This window comes from Mus musculus, chromosome 1, assembly GCF_000001635.26.
Source record: "Mus musculus strain C57BL/6J chromosome 1, GRCm38.p6 C57BL/6J".
Taxonomy (NCBI): domain Eukaryota; kingdom Metazoa; phylum Chordata; class Mammalia; order Rodentia; family Muridae; genus Mus; species Mus musculus.
In genome coordinates, this window is record NC_000067.6 from 119,724,633 (window position 1) to 119,749,108 (window position 24,476).

Genomic DNA, 24,476 nt, shown 5'->3' on the forward strand with positions numbered 1-24,476 from the left:
TGGATAACAAGATTTATTATATATCCTTCTGTGAATATTTACTGAAATTTACTGTATACACACACACACACACACCTACAAAGGCACATACATGCATAAAAATGTTTAGTACCAGTATTAGTCAAAATATTCCCCACTGGGAAATAGTAAAACTGTCTCTTAACAGAAAACTAAAATGCTAATTTATAGCATATACACTTAGTAGTATATCACATTAATAACAAACAACACAATTATCACTGAAGTCAGTACAATATGAATTTCATATTGTTAAAGAAAAAAGCCAAGTACAAAAGGACATGCTATATGGCTTCACTTCTTAAAGTTCCAGCATCTAACCTACTTCACTGCATTACAAATGGAAATAAAGCTGCCTATCTGTTGGGAAGGTTAGCGACTACAAGTACACATTAGATCCATTAGCAATAGGACTCTGTCATGCTCTACATAGTAATATGAGTTCATTTCAATAAAAATTCTATTTGGAAAAATCTCCCATATTAGGAAAACATAAATGATAAGTCACTGTTACAAAATAAGAAAATATCCTCTAGCAGGCAGATACTGCAGCTGACTCAAATATATTCTTAACATTTTAAAGAAATTTTATACACATAAGTCTTGAAATGTACGAATTTGCAAAGATTTATAAAAATTTGATGTAAAGCAAAGACTAAGGTTAGTTTGCTTGCAGTCTGTAAATATGTATATGATTTGTATGAGGATCTTGCCCTAAACCATTATTTCTACATGCTTGGGATTAAAGGCTTATGTCACCACACCAGGCAAAGCTAGTGTAATTTGATCAAGTAGTAAGATAATTTGCAGGAGGAAGTTGTTATAATAATATAATAGTTTATCATATTATACTAGGCAAAGCTAGTTTAATTTGATCACGTAGTAAGATAATTTACAGGAGGAAGTTGATACAAGATGTATGTCCATGAACTAGAAACTATATATTCAGCATTTCCAAAATGAAATGAGCTTTCTATGAAAGTATAGTATAGAGAAAAAACTTACAAGTATTTACTGCATTTTTGTTCACAGTGACACAAAGATTTAAATGTTTTTTAAATCAGTGTGTGCTATTCTACTTGTACATGCACGTGCACATGTGCTAGGAAGCTGAAAGATAATCTCAGGTGTTATTCCCCAGAGATGTTTCCCCCTTTTTTGGAGACAAAGTCTCTCATTGGCCTGGGAGTTGAATGGATCAGCCTATGTCTGCCTCCTCATTGTCAGAATTATAAATGCAGCTTTTCTACTTGGGACCTAGGCATCAAACTCAAATCCTTGCACTTCTAGAAGCACTATACAAATTGAGCCATCTCCCCCACCTATGGCTAGGCAATCTTAAAATATTTTATTTTTACCAATAATTATTAATCAATACTCACCAACTCTTTTCTAAGTTGAATAAAAAACTGTTTGCATTTAAAAGAAATTTTTACAATCTTCAACCTGCATAAAAGAGAATTGGAGTATTCAAAATACTGCTAAAAAAGAAAATATACAAAAATTGGGAAAATTATAGGTATTTTTATATATATCATGGGTTTTGAATGTTTCATACGTTTATGAAATGAATAGTAACCAATCTCCTCGCCAGTAACCCCAACTCGCTTTGAAGTCACCATCCTTCTTCCCTCCTAACTTCATGGCACCTTTTTAATTTTTGTTTTTGTTATTAATAACACCAAATCTGATTTGTGCTGCCGATGTGCACACAGGTGGGTGGCCATAGTCTTAAATTTAATGTGTATTAATATCTTCATATTTTATCATATAATCTTTAATATATGCAATATGTAAAAACACATGGTGCTTCCTATAAAACTAAAGAAAATTTAGGTACACAACTGAGAAAAATGTTATTAAACTATATCTACTATGAATTATGTATTTCCAAAGATTAAAATCTCAAAAAGCATAAATAACATTAAAGTATTTTTATACGACAAAGCATGGAGGGAAAAATAAAAAATTTCAGAGATTTGTAAAACATTTTAATCTTAAAACTGTAAATACTTTTATCTGACCCTTATATATTACCTTTTAAAAAACATGTATTTGTTTGTTTGTTCTAGACAGAGACTTACTACATAGCCTTGGCTTTCCTATAGACCAGTCTTACCTGGCTCTGCCTCCTGGGTGGCCACCACACTAGCCTACACATATGCAATTTATATAACACCAATTTTTCAATGTTCCATTATATGATCCATGACTCAAGCTAGTTTGGTTCCTTGTAATAATGATATAAAGAGCAATTCTGAGACTTTAGGGCCCATGACACTTAAAGGCCATGAGATCAAAGAGACTGAATCTTAGTAAAATGTGATTTGGAACCTAATTTTCTAACATTTCTAATATTTTTACAGTAATTCTACATTTTGATTTTTGTGACTCACACTCATATCAATTACAAAGTTGTGAGTACTCTCAGAGAAAAACTTCTCAAATTTCAATCACTTCAGAAAACAAATATACCAGTCCAAGTCAGGCAGAACCATTTGAAATAGAGGAAATCTAAGCTTAGGTTTTAGGTCTGAACTTTATTTGTGTTGCTAGGAATTAAACCTAGGACTTATGATAGTCAAGTGCTCTAACACTGAGCCAAATCTTATTTTACTATTACATCTTGTGGTCTCACTACATAGAGATAAAACAACATGGATATAATATTTTCCCATATGACAAAGGGTAATTCTTTTAGAAACTGGAAATAAGACTGGGGTAAAGCACAGCCTATATTTGTGGAAAGTAAATAATTTGAAAACGTTTAAATAGGATACATATATTTTTAAATGTATACATCACCCATCATTAAAAAAAAATCACACAAGCAACATAAACAATGCAAAGTGTTATTCAATTTTAAATTAATAAAGCAGAAAACCTAATCTAACTTCTAGTCATCTTCACTTTACAAATTCCAGAAAAACACCAATGAATACAATTTTCAACACCAACTGGATAGGATCTCTAGCAAAAGTCTACTTGTATGACTTGTGTGCCTTACAAATGTTTTCTATCAAGAAATGATTACTGCTCATTTTATATAATGAGATAGCTATAATGCTCTTTTGTATCCATGCCCTTGGTTAATCTTTTATAATGAATTAAACCAGCCTATCTCTTTATGTTTCATATATATCTCTTGTGAATAGTATACACACAAATTATCAACTCCATCTTGTGTATTTCTAAGAGGACAGATGAAAGAACAACAAGTGCATGGAAATATGTTCAACAATAATTTGCCATAAAAGGATACAAAGTAAAATTAAGAAAGGATATCATTTCAAACTGGCCAAGATGTTTTAAGCCAAAAGACAAACGAAAAATGGTGGGGGAAATATAGTAAAATTAACACACCACAGATCCCCAATAGAGAGGGAAGGTAATAGCACAACATGAGGGAAAAGTTTAGCAAACTCAGAAGTTCTACTCTTTTGTCTATGCCTGCTACCAACAGTCCTATAAACATGCAGTGTTCCATTGGCTTGTTTGTTGAGACAGGGTTTTTTGGCTCTCCTGGAAGTCACTCTGTAGACCAGGCTTGGCCTTGTACTCACAGAGGTCTGCCTACCTCTGCTTCCCAAGAGCTAGGATTAAAGGCACTTACCTGAGCACTAGAGTCTTAACAGCAAAAAAACAACTAATGAGTTGCAAAAAAAAAAAAAAAAAAAGGTATGTAACTAAGAGATAAGCAATAAAAAAAAAAGATATATGTTCTTTACATGAATGTTGAAACTTGCTAAACGAGCCACCCAAACACAGAGTACCTCACTTTAGAGTAACTAGAATAGACATATGATTAGGGATGGTGGTAAGAGTTAAGACAAGAGATAAAATTTTTGTAGGTAAGGAAAATGGCTCAAAATTAGACTGGGTAATGATGTGTCCCATAACCATACTCCAAACATTGATTATATTAACAGTGAATTTCATAAAGCATATCAACTATACAACAAACTTTTAAGACCTACTTTAATAATCTGCCTCTTTAAATTTTAAGGATGGTTGCTGTTTTTTTCTGAAGAACTTAGTTTAACATTCCTCACAAAAAAGGCTTTAATTCCTTTAATTCCTGTTTGAGAAAATCTAGTTTTCACTTGTTTCTAAAATACAACTATAAACTAAATTGATAAGGCTTTTTCGTTGAACAATTGCAAATATGTCGTAGGTTTTCTAAAGAAAAGTGCCATGCAATTCTTAAACTTTATTTCTCTACAAAAAAATTTAGTATTTCAGTGTTTTCCTTCTTTCAAAATTTTCCCCTTTATTTGAATCTCTAGAAATTTGCAATTGAGCCCAGATATAATTTACTGAATGAAAGAATCCAGATGAACATTCCTTAGCTGAAACTTCACACTTCCTTGACAAAGGGCTATGCTTAAATTCTTCTAGTGCCCATATTCCTGGTTCTCCTGCTATCTTTAGGCTTTTTTTTTCCTTTATTTTATTAGGTATTTTCTTCATTTACATTTCCAATGCTATCCCAAAAGTCACCCATGCCTTCCCCCCACTCCCCAACCCCACTCCCACTTCTTGGCTCTGGCGTTCCCCTGTACTTAGGCATATAAATTTGCAGGACAAATGGGCCTCTCTTTCCACTGATACATATACATATACAGCTAGAGACATGAGCTCCTGGGGGTACTGGTTAGTTTGTATTGTTGTTCCACCTATAGGGTTGCAGATGCCTTTAGCTCCTTGGGTACTTTCTCTAGCTCCTCCATTGGGGGCCCTGTGTTCCATCCAATAGCTGACTGTGAGCATCCACTTCTGTGTTTGCTAGGCCCTGACATAGCCTCACAAGAGTGAGTTATATCAGGGTCCTTTCAGCAAAATCTTGCTAGTGTATGCAATGGTGTCAGCGTTTTGAGGCTGATTATGGGATGGATCCCCAGGTATGGCAGTTACTAGATGGTCCATCCTTTGGTCTCAGCTCCAAACTTTGTCTCTGTAACTCCTTTCATGGGTGTTTTGTTCCCAATTCTAAGAAGGGGCAAAGTGTCCACACTTTGGTCTTTGTTCTTCTTGAGTTTCATGTGTTTTACAAATTGTATCTTATATCTTCGGTATTCTAAGTTTCTGGGCTAATATCCACTTATCAGTAAGTACATATCATGTGAGTTCTTTTGTGATTGGGTTACCTTACTCAGGATGATGCCCTCCAGGTCCATCCATTTGCCTAGGAATTTCATGAATTCATTCTTTTTATAGCTGAGTAGTACTCCATTGTGTAAATGTACCACACTTTCTGTATCCATTCCTCTATTGAGGGGCATCTGGGTTCTTTCCAGCTTCTGGCTATTATAAATAAGGCTGCTCTGAACATAGTGGAGCATGTGTCCTTCTAACCAGTTGGAACATCTTCTGGATATATGCCAAAGAGAGGTATTGCGGGATCCTCCAGTAGTACTATGTCCAATTTTCTGAGGAACCGCCAGACTGATTTCCAGAGTGGTTGTACAAGCTTGCAATCCCACCAACAATGGAGGAGTGTTCCTCTTTCCCCACATCCTCACCAGCATCTGCTGTCACCGGAATTTTTGATCTTAGCCTTTCTGACTGGTGTGAGGTAAAATCTCAAGGTTGTTTTGATTTGCATTTCCCTGATGATTAAGGACGCTGAACATTTTTTCAGGTGCTTCTCAGCCATTCGGTATTCCTCAGGTAAGAATTGTTTAGTTCTGAGCCCCATTTTTTCATGGAGTTATTTTTTGGAGTCCACTTTCTTGATATATATATATATATATATATATATATATATATATATATATCCATCCCCTGATTTAGGATAGGTAAAGATCCTTTCCCAATCTGTTGGTGGCCTTTTTGTCTTATTGATGGTGTCTTTTGCCTTACAGAAGCTTTGCAACTTTTATGAGGTACCATTTGTCGATCCTTGATCTCACAGCACAGTCCATTGTTGTTCTGTTCAGGAATTTTTCCCCTGTGCCCATATCTTCGAGGCTTTTCCCCACTTTCTCCTCTATAAGTTTCACTGTCTCTGGTTTTATGTGGAGTTCCTTGATCCACTTAGATTTGACCTTAGTACAAGGAGATAGGAATGGATCAATTCGCATTCTTCTACACGATAACAACCAGTTGTGCCAGCACCATTTGTTGAAAATGCTGTCTTTCCTCCACTGGATGGTTTTAGCTCCCTTGTCAAAGATCAAGTGACCATAGGTGTGTGGGTTCATCTCTGGGTCTTCAATTCTGTTCCATTGGTCTATTGTCTGTCACTATACCAGTACCATGCAGTTTTTATCACAATTGCTCTGTAGTACAGCTTTAGGCCAGGCATGGTGATTCCCCCAGAGGTTCTCTTATCCTTGAGAAGAGTTTTTGCTATCCTTGTTTTTTTGTTATTCCAGATGAATTTGCAGATTGCTCTGCCACGCCCTCCGGTCAGGTCTGGTTGACAGGCTGAAGAAGTCTGTAAGCACTCAAGGAGGAAGAATTTCAAGAAAGCTCACCTCCTGGAGTTTTTGCATTCTCATTTACCCACATACTCATACTCTATTCCCGTGTTAATCTGGTGTATGGATCCATGAGCTCTCTTTTAATATTTTATTATAAATGCCTTTTAACATTAAATTCTGTTATAGTTAAGCCTCCCCATTGTTGCAAGGTCCCAGAAACCTGCAAACTTCAAATCTGAGCTTGAAATCTGGCAGGAATGCAGAAAGGAAGTTACCTATTCAGTTATTAATTAAGCATTACAAAAGACGGAGCCAGTAGCTCAGAGCTTGTCTGCAAAATATTTACCAAGGACAGTAGCAACTCTCACCCAAACAAGGGAATAATAGAGCTAGGAAATCCCACTGAGACAGAGATCTTCTCTACAGCTAGGTATAGCTTCACATTAAGAAGCAAGTTGGTATATTCTTCTGTAGACCCAGGAAATAAGAGTGTTGGGATATTGCAGTATTCATGATAAGGTCTGCTAGTGCAGAACTCCTGGTGGTGGGTTTAACAATAGACTAGTTTACACCTGGCTCCCTTCTTTTGGGGCAGCAGCCTGCCCCCCCCCACCTTCTTTTGATGTATACATTCCTTTTGTATTGCATCACTGTAACTTGGTGGATTGTATTTTGCCTTGTTTCTTATTATTTCTTTGGTATAAAAAGTTTGATGTTCAACCTGACACAATACATTGAGATTCTACACAATCTCGCTTGTTGGTCTGTTTGTCACCTGCTGACGCTTTGCCCACCTGCGACTAGAGACCCTGTTCACGCAGACAAAGGGACCCAAAGGGTTTGTGGCATTGCTCTTTCTAATTCCTTGAAGAATTGAGTTGGAATTTTGATGGGGATTGCATTGAATCTGTAGATAGCTTTTGGCAAGATAGCCATTTTTACTATATTGATCCTGCCAATCCATGAGCATGGGAGATCTTTCCATCTCCTGAGATCTTCTTTAATTTCTTTCTTCAGAGACTTGAAGTTTTTATCATACAGATCTTTCACTTCCTTAGTTTGAGTCACGCCAAGGTATTTTATATTATTTGTGCCTATAGAGAAGGGTGTTTCCCTAATTTCTTTCTCAGCCTGTTTTATCCTTTGTGTAGAGAAAGGCCATTGACTTGTTTGAGTTAATTTTGTATCCAGCTGCTTCACTGAAGCTGTTTATCAGGTCTAGGAGTTCTCTGGTGGAATTACACCTCTTTAGGTTGCTTTCCTTGCAGTTTTTCAGTTGTAATACTGTTATTACACAGGACCTTATATGACAGGGCCTTTAGTATGTGATCTGGGGAATGCCGCTTAATCTTATGATTAAGTCAAAGTGGCACATTGGCCTATAAACCTGAGGTCTCACCATGAGAATTGGAAAGTGCAACTTAAATTCATGAAGCTTGAAAAATCTCAGAAGATGGGACACCCAAAAGTTTTTTTCTTAAACCAGTATAGATTCTGCCACCTAGTAACCAGTCATCCACCTTTTAATCAGTCCCAACTGTCAGTTCTCTACAAGTCACCTGTCTCTAGTTCTCAAAGTAAGAGTTTACTCAGTGTCTCCAACTTCTTGAAGAACCCAAGGATTGTTGATTTTCTGGTTTTATTCGGTTTGCCTTTGTTGTGGGAGCAAGATAGTTAACACCTTACATGTCTGGTTGGGAAGCTGAATTCTCTGTTCCTCTTTTACAATCTTAACATCTTTGCATAAGTTTTGTACTGTGTACTGTTGAGAATAGTTGGGAAAAAATTTTTTATCGCACACAGTGATATGGGCTTAATACATCTAGCAATGTTAAATCCCATCTATTTAATTATTGAAAACAATATTTAAAAGTATTTTCTAAATAATCTTTCAATGTTAACATTCATTGCTTGGTTTTCTTAAACCCAACTTGTATAAAGCCTTGGATATATGAGTATTATTTCCCAACTTTAAACACACCTCTAGTATGTGTAACTATAAAATGCTGCATCAAGATTTCTAGCACATATACCCTATATATACTAGGTTATTCCTGAAAATTCAGTCCCCTTCCAATTGAGAAACCTTCTCTGTATCCTATAAAAGCCATCTCAAATTCAGTTCAATATTCCATAGAGTATATTCTTTTCTGCTTGCATAGCAATGTACATAGATTGCCAGAATCTTCATTTTATATTAACAGTTTAAAAAAAGTAAAAATTATATAATATAGAACTTTGAAAACACAGAGAAAATTATCACTGGCATTTTAATATATATGCATATTTAATTATATTATTTAAATTATTATATTACATTATAATGTATGATTCTGACATTTATAAATAGTATAAAAGAAAAAGAAAATTACTGTTTGTGTGTCCTATCTGTACTTACAGATAAGAATTATGTTTTTGTCCTTGAACATGCCACAATAACAATTACATAGGAAATACTTCAAAAATGTAAGATGAAACAGTAAATGATCCTTAGTTTTATTGGTTTTCTAGAGATTATAATTTGTATTTATATAATTTACCAACTTTAGGTGAACAATAAACTTTTTTTAAAAATCTGTTCACTTGCATAACTACCACAGAACAATCATCATGTAATTGTTTTATCATTTTATCTTGCAAAGTTTCCTTCTGTTTCCAAATTTTAAAAATATATGTATCCTAGGATTTCACAGAGAGAGATGTGTTCTTTTGGGTTTAGTATAGTGATTTGGGAGGAGGAGGATCTGTGTGCTTTAGTGTTTCAAGCATCCATTTCTTTCTAATGCGGAGCAGAATTATACCATGTAGATAGATATTCTATAACTTATCCTCTCAATTGCTCAACTGGGGCACATTTTTTATTGGATTTTTATTTTATCTTATACTGTAGCTCTGAATTTTATGAACAAACTTTTTTTTTAAGTGAACTCAGTTTCTCCTGTATAAATCTCTAAGAAAAAAGTACTAGGATTACAAGGTGCCAATCTGACTGGTTTATTTCTTAGTTACTTTTCTATTACTATGACAATACACCTGAAAAAAAACAGAAGGAAGAAGGGTTTATTCTGGCTCACAGGTTGGGGGTACAATCCATCATTGAAGGGAAGTCATGGCGGCAAAAACAAATGGTCACACTGTGTCTGCATGTGAGAAGCTATGAGAAAGATGAATGCTAGTGTTCAGCTTTCTTTTTTTATTTAGCTCAAGAATACAGCCTAAGGAATTGGGCTGCCCCCATTTATAGTAGTCTTTCTAGGTAATTAGCCCAGTGGTTCTCAAGCTTCCTAATTCCACAACCATTTAATACAGTTTCTCATATGGTGGTGACTCCCCCAACCATAAAATCATTTTTGTGTTACTTCATAATTGTAACTTTGCTATTTATGAATTATAATGTAAATATATTTGGAGATAGAGGTTTGCCAAAGGGATCACAACTCACAGGTTGAAAAACACTATTACCCCAAGGTAGAAACTCCTTGACAGACATGCCCAATATTTATTTCTGTGTTCCCATAGTCTTTGACAGTTCCAAATTGCTGAGAAAAACTTTTGAAGCCTCAGATAATCCTTATCCATAAACCTGTACATTTAGAAACCAAGTTACATTCAGTCAGTGGAACAGAGTTAATAGTTCCATTCCAGAGATCAGAACAAAGCAAGATAGAAATCCTGCAAGGAAAACAGTCAAACCCTGTAGCTACATATGAGACTTCTGGGACTCAAATGTTGTCGGGCACTCAGACCTCTCTAGATATGCTGCCTGCAGCATACACAGACTCTTCATTTCCTATAGTATTCTTTCAGTGGGCATCCCTTGGTCCACAAAAAAAAATCCTGTGGTTGCCACTGTAACATGAATTTCATGTTCACAACTTCAGGAAATAGCTTCTCCCTGCCTTCTCACTGAGACTCCAAACCTCCCACATCATGTCTGGCCTTAGCAAATCCCTGGAACCATTATATAACACAGCATGGCCTCCTCAATCCTAAGTCTTAAGGACTGCAAAACAAGTATGTAGAGTATAAAGGTGATTAAGTTGTGTTGCAAGCTCAGGATGGACATCACTTGCAGGCTGTGTGGTGAACCTGGGAAACAAGTTCTTAAAATAGTTGTTTTTGAGCAAGGAACCCCTTGAGTAATATTCTCAGTTTAGGGTTTGTTTTTTTTTTCCAACTGAATTTGCATTTTCACAAGATGGAGTCTTCAATGTTTCTGGGATACCACTTCTATTGAGTCAGTGTGAAGATTTCTCTTTAATGATACAAATCTCTAAAGATTACAGCTGCTTTTAAATTTGCCATTTATGTAGTTTTATACTTGCTCACACTGCTTTCCTCAAAACCTACGTATTTTTTATCTCTCTGCTCCACTTTTTACTTTTAGTCACTGTAACCTGAAGAGGAGGAGTAAGCAGCAAGCCACAGAGTATGAAATTATACTGCCTTCAAATTTCCTCTGCCAAATAAGTTAGCCCATTCCTTGGGAATTTTGCCTAACTTAAATTCTCAGGACATGGGATAAATAAAAGTCAGATAGGTTTTTTGTTTGTTTTGTGTTGCTAGAATAGAAAAGGCCTCTAGTCCAGTTTCCCATATGGACCTTGTTCCTCTTTAAACCATCATGAGCCAGACCTCCACTCTCCACTTCTCTGCATTCTGGCCTTCAAAACTTACATCACAATGACCCATAAAGTTCTGTGTACAGAATTTTGGAGTTTTCCAGTCCAAATGCCTAAACTCTTCCACACTTAACCCCACAAACTATTTCCACAGGCCTAAGAACCACACAGTCAAAATTAACACAGCAATGACCCCAGTCCAAGCATAAATTTTCCATATTACTTGTCCCAGGTCTGTTTCTCTTCTCATGAAAGCTCATTGCATTCCTTATTTTGGGGGAGCACATCCACAGTTAACTTGAGCTGACTTCTTTCTTGTGATTAATCATGAATGACTCTGCTGACATCTGTCTTTGTTTTTAATTAAGACATGCATTTTAGCCTGTCCAATTCCTCCACTTACTTTGTTTTTAATTAAGTTGTGTGTTTTACTTCTGCTTACACATAAGTCCTTGAAAGACTGTCCTAACCTGAAGGAAACAGATACTATATACCATAAACTTGTCACATAAACATTTGTAGTCATTGTTTTCTTCCTGGAATCGGTCACATTTTGTGTTGCTTGCCTGGTGTGGTATTAACCAGCAACTCTCCCATATTCTGCCTCTTGCATCTTCTTTTGGCCTTTCCTATATTCATCCTAACTCCCCCAGTCGTGGTTCCTGTGTTGACTGACCAGCTGGCCCCTATAGAATGGAGGCCAGCATCAGGCTTGACGATGGGGGGGTGGGGGGGGAGGGGAAGGACATCATAAAAAAAGTGAGTGCTCGGAAAAAGAAAAGGGAACTGATGCAGTGAGTATTTCTCAGGAGTAAAAGACATAGGGAAAATAGAAAGAGAACTCAGAAAAAAGTAAGGACGCTCATAAAAAGTAAAAGTCAAGTGGGGGATGGGAAATGGCCTTATGCTCTTTGTGCCAAATACTCAATATGCTTCGCTAAACTAGGGCAACAGCAATTACATAGTTTTTTAGATTTTTTATTAAAGGTCTGTCTTTGGTTTCCTGAGGAAGCAAAATGGCAGACACTGGTGGAGGAGATAGCTTCCACCCTTCCCTTCTCAGCAGAGGGGGCAACAACAGAGCTCAGCAGCAGACATAGGTGAGTTATAATCCAACCCAGCAAGCTATGGTCTAAGAAAAAAAATGTTTATGGAAAACGTTTGAGATTGATAAATGCAAGCGATAAAGGTTAGAGGATATAAAAGAACTTGAATGATGATGAGTTAGAAATAAAAAACCCTTCAGATGAAAGATGTTTAAAGTTGGTAAATGCAAGTAAAGATGTTTAAATTTGGTAAATTCAAGTAAAGTTGTTTAAAGGTGGTAAATGAGGGTAAAGCTGGTTAAACTTGATTAATACAAGTAAAAATGTTTAAAGATGGTAAATGCAGGTAAAGATGTTTAAAGTTGATAAGATCAAGTTATAAATGTTGGAGGGACTAAGAAGATGTTTTAAGGTATATAAATGCAAGCTATAGAGATGTAAAAAATGATTTTAAGAAAAAAAAAAGGGAAATGATTCATATTTCTCCCACATGCTATAGTAATTTCAAAGTTCAGAAATTTAACATTGATCAGTGGAGGTCTGATAAGTTAATGAAACAGTTGTCTTCTGAATATAAACAGCGATGTTCCTATATTGCTAAAACATCTCTGTTCAATCTGTTTATATATAGTTGCAAGCCTATAGCTTTAACTAGGTCTCAAAGACATGAGTCTACTCCTGTTTTCTAACAAGCACCTGTTAACTATATTTCTAAAATATGAAATTCAATGGAATGGTAAATATTAATTTACATCCTTTTGTACATGAAAGTTCACATAAGCTTCAGGGAATCAAGAGTCCTAAGAATTGGACCCACCTGTCATAGATCAAATGGACTCCAGACAAGTATTGCTATCTGCCTGTTCTGATCCAAAACAGCCGGTGACCCCAAATATAAATTATATAAGCTAACATATATCATATAAGTTAGAACTTATATGTATTGAAACATGTATATAATAATTACATGCATGTTCACACATGCATATATAAAAATCTATGTTAAATAGAAATATACATTAAAATTAAATTATACATGTTAAATATAATGTCTGTACATTAAATGTTATTTACGTACATTAATACATAGTATACACAGTAAATATATCATATGCATTAAATATTAAATATACTTAAGTAAAAATGATACATTAAATATTAAATGTTAAAATTTGATTTAAATGAGTTCAATCTATAAAGTATAAGTTATAATATATATGATATACATAATTTTGCATGTCCCCAAGGAGAGAAAATTATAAAATGAGCCCAAGAACTCAAAAAATCATCTACAAAACATAAAAAAAAAGGAAGTTGTATACTCATTGACCACAAATCTTTTATTTATAATTTTTTGACCTTGGATGCCAAGGGGCTCTCTGCTGATGAGTATCTATAGCACCCTACAACTCAGCATACTTATGCTCAGTTGAAATGGAAGGTCCTGCTTAGTGTCACATAGCATAATCCTGATCCAGTATTAATATGGGGAAGAGGGCATGTTTGTGTTTTTTTGCAAGATGCTGAAGAAGTGAGGTGGTTGCCAGAGAAACTGGTGAGACATGCTGATGGTTGGACAAAGAATGATGCTGACTGAGAACTTGATGAGTGTCCCGGTGATGAAAATAAGGAAGCATTAGGCATATATTCCTTCTATATGTTCAAGGCCAGAAAGGCTTGTGACTTCTATATAATATTCAGTTGTTAGGATTTCCTTAGTCTGAGAGTGAGAAGTATTCCAAATTAGTGAATTACACTGCTTTAGGTGAGGGCCTACCTATTTGTTTTACTAGAAATAGTACCAATGTTGGATTTGTTTCTGTGGACTCTCAGACTAGGAAGAAATATATCTCTAAGACTGTAGTACAAAGCATTAAGATGGGAAAGCCTCTATCTCAGACTTGACAGGCTGCCTTGTCTCAGGCTCTTAGACCTTGCAGGACAGAAAACAAGGAGACCGTGGAACCTACTTTGAAAAAAAATCAATCAAATAGATAAGTTGTTAAAATGACCCTCCTCTTTCCTTTTAAGTGACCAGTTTTTCCGACTCACTCTGAAGGGCTGGCTGATTCTGGACATTTTCAGGGACATATTTGAAAACTGTAGCTGCCTTGTATGATGTTATTTTTGCTGTGGATAAAAAATGCAACAGGTTCTGGGGTTAAAGTAGATGTGACATCCTAATCTTTTACTAATTGGGAATGTTACCTTTGTTATTGGCTCTGATGAGATCAAAGTTTCTTATTTTTATTGTCTTTTATCCAATTGTGTTTCTGCACTGTATGATGGTCAATCTGTACTTGTAGTACATCAACCAGTTTTTATTCCAATTCCTGTAAATTTATCTGAACCCTGTTATTCTAAAAAAGGCTTACAAATATTTGAAGAATTAGATCATGCTCTGGCAAGAAGCAAATGTATGGTTGGGCTGATCATTGCCAATGTTGTTGCTCTCATAACACTTGTTACCCAGTGCTACTACTTTTATACTAGCTCTAGCATAAGAGGTGCACATGGCTACTTTTGTTAATTATCAAGAAGAAAATGTAAGCAATGTCCTCAGCATACAAGAGGATTTAGGATTTAGAAAATCAGCTAGAACAAAGAACTGGCACATTATATGATATAATATAGATCACAGGGGATGAGATACAAGGAATCAAAGTCAGAACCCATCCTGTTCAATATCTAAGAATTTGTATGAATCCAAAAATGTATAATAAGAGTCAGCATAACTGGACCAGAGTAAAACAGTACCTGCAGGTATATGGCATAATACTATTATTTCTTTAGATTGAATAGCCCTATATAAGAAGGTTGTAAGTTTAAGAACTGCAAAGTGTTTGTTTAGCATTGCAAATGATATTCTAAAAGTTACAGGCCATTTTTTCTTCATGGTTCTCATTTATATCTCTCTTATTGGGCTTGCCAGGACTTGGCTTTATGATCCTTTTTGTGGCATGTCTATTATCTGTTCTTTTGAGAGGAATCATCAGAGATTTTACAGATATCAAAGCAAAGTTTCATAAATTCAAGCTCCAAAGCCTTCTCTAGCAGAAGTTGGTAGTCAATGATGGGTAGATCATCTTGAAAGCCTTCTCAACCAAAGACAGGCCACAAATACAAGATATACAAGATTATTTGTGTACCAAAGACAGGTAAGTGTTGTGCTTTCAGATGGCAACCTAAGACAGGCTTTCTTTCTGCTCAGTGACTAATAAAGTGCTTCTTATAGATAAAAAGACTAGTAAGAATCTTTCAGAAGCAGACAGGGCATGAATGCTAGGATTCATGTACCAATGATGGGTAAGGTCCATGCATCTTGATGAGACACCTAAGACAGGCAGTGTTTCTGTGCCAATAGCTGAGAAAGCTTTGGCTTGTATAGACTGAAAAAGTAGGGCATGTGGGAGCACATCCAGAATTAACCTTCGGTGACTTCATGCTTGTGACTAATTATGAATGAGTCTACTGACCTCTGCTTTATTTTTAATTAAGACATGCATTTTGCCTGCCCAATTCCTCCACTTACTCATATCTCATTGAGAGACTGTACAAGTCTGAAGGAAATGGCCTTCAAATGGTCAAATATAGATACTATGTATAATAGACTTGCCACATAAGCATTTGTGGTCATTGTTTATCTTGCTTACCTTTAAAAGACACTGAGAAAATACTCTTGCTTGTTGGCATGGTATTAACCAACAGCTCTTCCATATTCTGTCTCTTGCATCTTCTTTCTGCCTTCCCTATATTCATTCTCACTCTCCCAGTCATGGTTCCTGCTGGCTCCTGTACTCATTATGCAGCCTTACTTACTATTCTATGAGGAAGGGGCATATTCTATTCTTGATTCTAACATCATTGCATCTTTCTGGCAAAACAAGTAAAACCATCTCCTTAAAACTTTCTTCCTAAAATCATTGGAATCAAATCAGGAATTTATCAATTCATCTACAGAATAAATTCATGCTGATCTGAAGGAAATTGCCCAAATGGGTGGGCTGATGCCCAGGATCATTAGGCTATATAATAATAGCAGGAAAGGCATATCAGCAGGGAGAAGCAAACCTGGGATGAAGTCTCTGAGGCTGGGCCTCTCCAGAGTGTACCCATTGCAGCCATGCAAAACAGTGAACTTTTTCCAGGAAACTCACTCGCTTGCTTGCCATTGCCTTTCACTACATGGCTTCTGTCAACTAATACTTTTAAGAAACCATATTGAGGGCTGAAGAAATGGCTCAGGAGTTAAGAGCACTGATGGTTCTTCTAGAGGACCTGAGTTCAATTCCCAGCACCCATATGGCCTGCTCACAACTGTTTTTAACTCCATTTCCACTGGACCCAAAACCCTCACACAGAGACATACATGCAGTCAAAACAGCAACATACATGAAATAAAAATAATTAGATTTAAAAAAAAAAAAAACAAATTGAAATAAGTTATCTTGCTGTCTTTGGATAGGTTCCCAGAGGGCAAAATAAAGTATATATTGTATCACACAAGTAAGCTGACAAAACTAAAACAGTTTAAAGACTGTTTACTTTTATATGAATTATTATACTTAGTAAGATTATGATAAAAACAAAAGTATTGGTAGAAATCCTTACCACAGAAAAGTATTCATCCGTACCCTGTTCTTATAAATCAGAATTCCTCCTGACATCACTCCAATCAGGATTTCATTGTTACTTTGATCCTTCAAAATAAATAAATACATGACACTCTAAAATAATTAAAACAGGATTAATTTTTAAAAAAAAACACATTTCAAAGATAACACAAAATTTAATTGTACCTAATAATAAATCCTAACAGTTTGTTATTGCCTCATAAAAGCCTAGTTGGCCATCATTGGGAAGAGAGGCCCCTTGGTCTTGCAAACTTTATATGCCTTAGTATAGGGGAACACCAGGGCCAGGAAGTGGGAGTAAGTGGGTAGGGGAGTGGAGGGGGGGTATGGGGGACTTTTGGGATAGCATTTGAAATGTAAATGAAGAAAATACCTAATTAAAAAAAAAGGCAAACATCAAAACTTTGTAGACCAGGCTTGAGCTCAGAGATCTGCCTGCCTCTGCCTCATGTGCACTGGATTAAGGGCCTGTGTCACAGACTTGTCTGTCCACTGTTAGTATTCCAGATAGTCTGCTTTCCTCAAGAGATTGATATCTTGTAATTCCTTAATTGTCGTTAACTTTTTGCCTCTTTTTTTTTTTTTTAAGTTTCTTCACCCTCCTTTCATATTTGCGGTTTATTATTTTTAAACTTAGGTTTTTACATATTCCCATTGGTGTTTGTGCAGTAGGTTTTTTTTTTTTTTCTTTTAAAGAGGAAACTGTACAACTGATAGAACCACATTTTAAAATTAGGTTATGCTTTAAAATGTCCAGTTAAAACTTATGTGTGAGCTCAAGCCTGGTCTACAAAGTGAGTTCTAGGACTGCCAAAGCTATACAAAGAAACACTGTCTCAAAAAAGGGGGCAAAAATGAGACAGACATAGCTTTGTGAAACATAAAAGGTAGAGCTCATTCCCTAGAACTTGATTGGGTGAAACTCTGAGTGACAAAAGCAATGTAGGACAGAACTTTGAATACTTCCCCAGTGGATATTGAACATGCATGTTTGTGTATTGAGGCAAGTTCAAAATAATTTAACTAAGGAAAATTGTGGCTCTTACTCCCTGTCTTAGTTAGGGTTTCCATTGCTGTGAAGAGACACCATGACCAGGGCAACTCTTATATGGACAACATTTAATTGGGGTTGGCTTACATTTCAGTCCATTATCATCAAGGCAGGAGCATGGCAGCACCCAGGCAGGCATGCACAGGCAGAGCTGAGAGTGCTACCTCTTCATCCAAAGGCTGCTAGTGGAAGACTGACTTCCAGGCAACTAGGGTGAGGATCTTAAGCTAACACCCACAGTGACACACCTACTCCAAGCAGGTCACACCTATTCCAATAAGGCCACACCTCCAAATGATGCTACTCCCTGGTCCAAGAATGTACAAACCATCACATTCCCCTTTATGGCTAATATTAGCCTAATTAGGCTCAAGAAAGTGTCTAAGGGAATAAAAATTCCACTGCTGACTCAAGTGATGACTATAATTTTACTGAAAATAGCTGTACTTCAGTACTTCTAAGAAATATAAAAATCTTGATAAAACACAAAAAGGAATATAACTACATATGATGGACAACCTTTCACGAATAAACCTCAGAGGATAACAATCTCTAAATCAAAAATGTTTCAAACAGATAAAGAGTTACACTATGAAAATGCAGTGACTATAGATTTAAAGACATGACAGGCAGACATGGGATTTACAAGTAAAATTTGACCCTGAGATAGCTCAGTGTCAAAAACAAAAGGGCAAAGGGAAATTTTTAGTGCAACTAGGTCAGCAGCAAGCACAAATTATCTTGTTACCTAGTTCTCTCAAGAAATTAAAATTTTGAGGAGTTGGAGTTTATGGCTAAGTATAAAAATACTTGAGGCCCTGGTTCCATAACCCCAGCACTGTACACATACTAAAAAGATTTTAAAATCCTTGATACCAAGGAAAGAAGCCTTACACCATCTAAGTTTATTTTTCTTTACTTACCCTTGCATAGTGAAATTCAACTCCATAGAGTTCTAAGGTACGTGCCGCGTTTAGGTAATTAAATTCTGCTTCTGCAGGAGATAGGCCACTGTAAAGAAAACATCAGGTCAAAAACTAGATCCATAAAAAAGTTACAAGTTACAAAAAGATTATGTGGAGTATAAGTTTTATATAGTAACATCTACCTTATATCAAGGTCATACTTGCAGTAATTCATATTTTTCCCAGATTATCTTCTTTATTTTCCAGGAATATTAAGAATACAGTGAGAGCTAGGGCTAGTGAAATCATGGACCTTAAGGTAGTAGAGTACCTACTACCATCATTTTTCTAAAACAGTATAATTCATTATTACATCCTAAATATTTTCATTATGCCCAGAGCTAACTGTAGCTCCTATCCCCTTATCAAACAGGTACTTTTGCTGTCTCTTTAAAGCAACTGAGACCATTACAGAAAAATCACAGCAGGTCAAAATGCAGAAAAACAATGGATCATGGGGGAGGATGCTATCCCCACTGAATACATCTATAACAACTCCTGAACCTAAGGCTCAGAGAATACTGAGGAAGAGGGGAGCAAAAAGACTACAAGAGTCAGCAAACCAGGAAGTCTACAGTGAGAGTGTGTCTTCTACAAATGATAAGCTTCATTCATGATACCCCAACAATTTAGCTGCTTAAACAATGGTGGTACCAACAGAATTGCTAACAGGAAAAAGGGAAACTCATAAGATCCCACCCCTAGATAAACAACCAATGCTTCCTGAGAGAGACAAAAATTTTCCCAGCGATAAACCCTCTAATTGGCTATCCAAATGTTGAACCCTAAAATTATAAAAACATAAGCCAAATAGACTCAGCAAACTGTACTCATATGCATATATACACACACACAGAGCACTGGAAGGAGCACAAGTAGGAAAGGGAAGTTGAAGAATGGTGAAATAATTTATTTTTAAAAATTTAGAGGACAGGTGCCCGCCCGGCTGGGGAGGCGGCCTAAGCCACAGCAGCAGCGGTCGCCATCTTGGTCCGGGACCCGCCGAACTTAGGAAATTAGTCTGAACAGGTGAGAGGGTGCGCCAGAGAACCTGACAGCTTCTGGAACAGGCGGAAGCACAGAGGCGCTGAGGCAGCACCCTTTGTGGGCCGGGGACAGCCAGCCACCGTCCGGACCGGAGGACAGGTGCCCGCCCGGCTGGGGAGGCGGCCTAAGCCACAGCAGCAGCGGTCGCCATCTTGGTCCGGGACCCGCCGAACTTAGGAAATTAGTCTGAACAGGTGAGAGGGTGCGCCAGAGAACCTGACAGCTTCTGGAACAGGCAGAAGCACAGAGGGGCTGAGGCAGCACCCTTTGTGGGCCGGGGACAGCCAGCCACCGTCCGGACCGGAGGACAGGTGCCCCCGCCCGGCTGGGGAGGCGGCCTAAGCCACAGCAGCAGCGGTCGCCATCTTGGTCCCGGGACTCCAAGGAACTTAGGAATTTAGTCTGCTTAGGTGAGAGTCTGTACCACCTGGGAACTGCCAAAGCAACACAGTGTCTGAGAAAGGTCCTGTTTTGGGCCTTCTTCTTCGGCCAGGAGGAGGTCCAAATACAAGTTATCTGCGCACCTTCCCTGTAAGAGAGCTTGCCAGCAGAGAGTGCTCTGAGCACTGAAACTCAGAGGAGAGAATCTGTCTCCCAGGTCTGCTGATAGACGGTAACAGAATCACCAGAAGAACAATCTCTAAACAGAGTCAACTATAACTACTAACTCCAGAGATTACCAGATGGCGAAAGGTAAACGGAGGAATCTTACTAACAGGAACCAAGACCACTCACCATCACCAGAACCCAGCACACCCACTTCGCCCAGTCCAGGGAACCCCAACACACCTGAGAACCTAGACCTAGATTTAAAAGCATATCTCATGATGATGGTAGAGGACATCAAGAAGGACTTTAATAAATCACTTAAAGAAATACAGGAGAACACTGCTAAAGAGTTACAAGTCCTTAAAGAAAAACAGGAAAACACAATCAAACAGGTAGAAGTCCTTACAGAAAAAGAGGAAAAAACATACAAACAGGTGATGGAAATGAACAAAACCATACTAGACCTAAAAAGGGAAGTAGACACAATAAAGAAAACTCAAAGCGAGGCAACACTAGAGATAGAAACCCTAGGAAAGAAATCTGGAACCATAGATTTGAGCATCAGCAACAGAATACAAGAGATGGAAGAGAGAATCTCAGGTGCAGAAGATTCCATAGAGAACATCGGCACAACAATCAAAGAAAATGGAAAATGCAAAAAGATCCTAACTCAAAATATCCAGGAAATCCAGGACACAATAAGAAGACCAAACGTACGGATAATAGGAGTGGATGAGAATGAAGATTTTCAACTCAAAGGTCCAGCAAACATCTTCAACAAAATTATTGAAGAAAACTTCCCAAATCTAAAGAATGAGATGCATATGAACGTACAAGAAGCCTACAGAACTCCAAATAGACTGGACCAGAAAAGAAATTCCTCCCGACACATAATAATCAGAACATCAAATGCACTAAATAAAGATAGAATACTAAAAGCAGTAAGGGAAAAAGGTCAAGTAACATATAAAGGCAAGCCTATCAGAATTACACCAGATTTTTCACCAGAGACTATGAAAGCCAGAAGAGCCTGGACAGATGTTATACAGACACTAAGAGAACACAAACTGCAGCCCAGGCTACTATACCCAGCCAAACTCTCAATTATCATAGAGGGAGAAACCAAAGTATTCCACGACAAAACCAAATTCACGCATTATCTCTCCACGAATCCAGCCCTTCAAAGGATAATAACAGAAAAAAACCAATACAAGAACGGGAACAACGCCCTAGAAAAAACAAGAAGGTAATCCCTCAACAAACCTAAAAGAAGACAGCCACAAGAACAGAATGCCACCTTTAACAACTAAAATAACAGGAAGCAACAATTACTTTTCCTTAATATCTCTTAACATCAATGGTCTCAACTCGCCAATAAAAAGACATAGACTAACAAACTGGCTACACAAACAAGACCCAACATTTTGCTGCTTACAGGAAACTCATCTCAGAGAAAAAGATAGACACTACCTCAGAATGAAAGGCTGGAAAACAATTTTCCAAGCAAATGGTATGAAGAAACAAGCAGGAGTAGCCATCCTAATATCTGATAAGATTGACTTCCAACCCAAAGTCATCAAAAAAGACAAGGAGGGACACTTCATTCTCATCAAAGGTAAAATCCTCCAAGAGGAACTCTCAATTCTGAATATCTATGCTCCAAATACAAGAGCAGCCACATTCACTAAAGAAACTTTAGTAAAGCTCAAAGCACACATTGCGCCTCACACAATAATAGTGGGAGACTTCAACACACCACTTTCACCAATGGACAGATCATGGAAACAGAAACTAAACAGGGACACACTGAAACTAACAGAAGTGATGAAACAAATGGATCTGACAGATATCTACAGAACATTTTATCCTAAAACAAAAGGATATACCTTCTTCTCAGCACCTCATGGTACCTTCTCCAAAATTGACCACATAATAGGTCACAAATCAGGCCTCAACAGATTCAAAAATATTGAAATTGTCCCATGTATCCTATCAGATCACCATGCACTAAGGCTGATCTTCAATAACAAAATAAATAACAGAAAGCCAACATTCACATGGAAACTGAACAACACTCTTCTCAATGATACCTTGGTCAAGGAAGGAATAAAGAAAGAAATTAAAGACTTTTTAGAGTTTAATGAAAATGAAGCCACAACGTACCCAAACCTTTGGGACACAATGAAAGCATTTCTAAGAGGGAAACTCATAGCTATGAGTGCCTTCAAGAAAAAACGGGAGAGAGCACATACTAGCAGCTTGACAACACATCTAAAAGCTCTAGAAAAAAAGGAAGCAAATTCACCCAAGAGGAGTAGACGGCAGGAAATAATCAAACTCAGGGGTGAAATCAACCAAGTGGAAACAAGAAGAACTATTCAAAGAATTAACCAAACGAGGAGTTGGTTCTTTGAGAAAATCAACAAGATAGATAAACCCTTAGCTAGACTCACTAAAGGGCACAGGGACAAAATCCTAATTAACAAAATCAGAAATGAAAAGGGAGACATAACAACAGATCCTGAAGAAATCCAAAACACCATCAGATCCTTCTACAAAAGGCTATACTCAACAAAACTGGAAAACCTGGACGAAATGGACAAATTTCTGGACAGATACCAGGTACCAAAGTTGAATCAGGATCAAGTTGACCTTCTAAACAGTCCCATATCCCCTAAAGAAATAGAAGCAGTTATTAATAGTCTCCCAGCCAAAAAAAGCCCAGGACCAGACGGGTTTAGTGCAGAGTTCTATCAGACCTTCAAAGAAGATCTAACTCCAGTTCTGCACAAACTTTTTCACAAGATAGAAGTAGAAGGTATTCTACCCAACTCATTTTATGAAGCCACTATTACTCTGATACCTAAACCACAGAAAGATCCAACAAAGATAGAGAACTTCAGACCAATTTCTCTTATGAACATCGATGCAAAAATTCTTAATAAAATTCTCGCTAACCGAATCCAAGAACACATTAAAGCAATCATCCATCCTGACCAAGTAGGTTTTATTCCAGGGATGCAGGGATGGTTTAATATACGAAAATCCATCAATGTAATCCATTATATAAACAAACTCAAAGACAAAAACCACATGATCATCTCGTTAGATGCAGAAAAAGCATTTGACAAGATCCAACACCCATTCATGATAAAAGTTCTGGAAAGATCAGGAATTCAAGGCCAATACCTAAACATGATAAAAGCAATCTACAGCAAACCAGTAGCCAACATCAAAGTAAATGGAGAGAAGCTGGAAGCAATCCCACTAAAATCAGGGACTAGACAAGGCTGCCCACTTTCTCCCTACCTTTTCAACATAGTACTTGAAGTATTAGCCAGAGCAATTCGACAACAAAAGGAGATCAAGGGGATACAAATTGGAAAAGAGGAAGTCAAAATATCACTTTTTGCAGATGATATGATAGTATATATAAGTGACCCTAAAAATTCCAACAGAGAACTCCTAAACCTGATAAACAGCTTCGGTGAAGTAGCTGGATATAAAATTAACTCAAACAAGTCAATGGCCTTTCTCTACACAAAGAATAAACAGGCTGAGAAAGAAATTAGGGAAACAACACCCTTCTCAATAGCCACAAATAATATAAAATATCTCGGCGTGACTCTAACGAAGGAAGTGAAAGATCTGTATGATAAAAACTTCAAGTCCCTGAAGAAAGAAATTAAAGAAGATCTCAGAAGATGGAAAGATCTCCCATGCTCATGGATTGGCAGGACCAACATTGTAAAAATGGCTATCTTGCCAAAAGCAATCTACAGATTCAATGCAATCCCCATTAAAATTCCAACTCAATTCTTCAACGAATTAGAAGGAGCAATTTGCAAATTCATCTGGAATAACAAAAAACCGAGGATAGCAAAAACTCTTCTCAAGGATAAAAGAACCTCTGGTGGAATCACCATGCCTGACCTAAAGCTTTACTACAGAGCAATTGTGATAAAAACTGCATGGTACTGGTATAGAGACAGACAAGTGGACCAATGGAATAGAATTGAAGACCCAGAAATGAACCCACACACCTATGGTCACTTGATCTTCGACAAGGGAGCCAAAACCATCCAGTGGAAGAAAGACAGCATTTTCAACAATTGGTGC

General features: G+C 37.1%; 1 protein-coding gene across 10 annotated transcripts in view; it reads right to left on the bottom strand.

Annotated features, from left to right (window-relative positions):
- Window positions 1–24,476, bottom strand: part of Ptpn4 (protein tyrosine phosphatase, non-receptor type 4) — a 185,119-nt gene that overhangs the window by 72,166 nt on the left and 88,477 nt on the right. For 8 of the 10 annotated variants that reach the window (XM_006529255.3, XM_006529254.4, XM_006529253.4 and 5 more), the window contains 3 exons: window positions 18,720–18,807; window positions 16,723–16,811; window positions 1,401–1,464 (listed from right to left, as the gene is read on the bottom strand). In XM_006529255.3, the coding sequence (XP_006529318.1) occupies window positions 1,401–1,464; window positions 16,723–16,811; window positions 18,720–18,807 (241 nt within the window). The remainder of the gene's footprint in view (window positions 1–1,400; window positions 1,465–16,722; window positions 16,812–18,719; window positions 18,808–24,476) is intronic. The other 2 variants (XM_030252303.1, XM_030252302.1) reach the window with 1 other exon arrangement.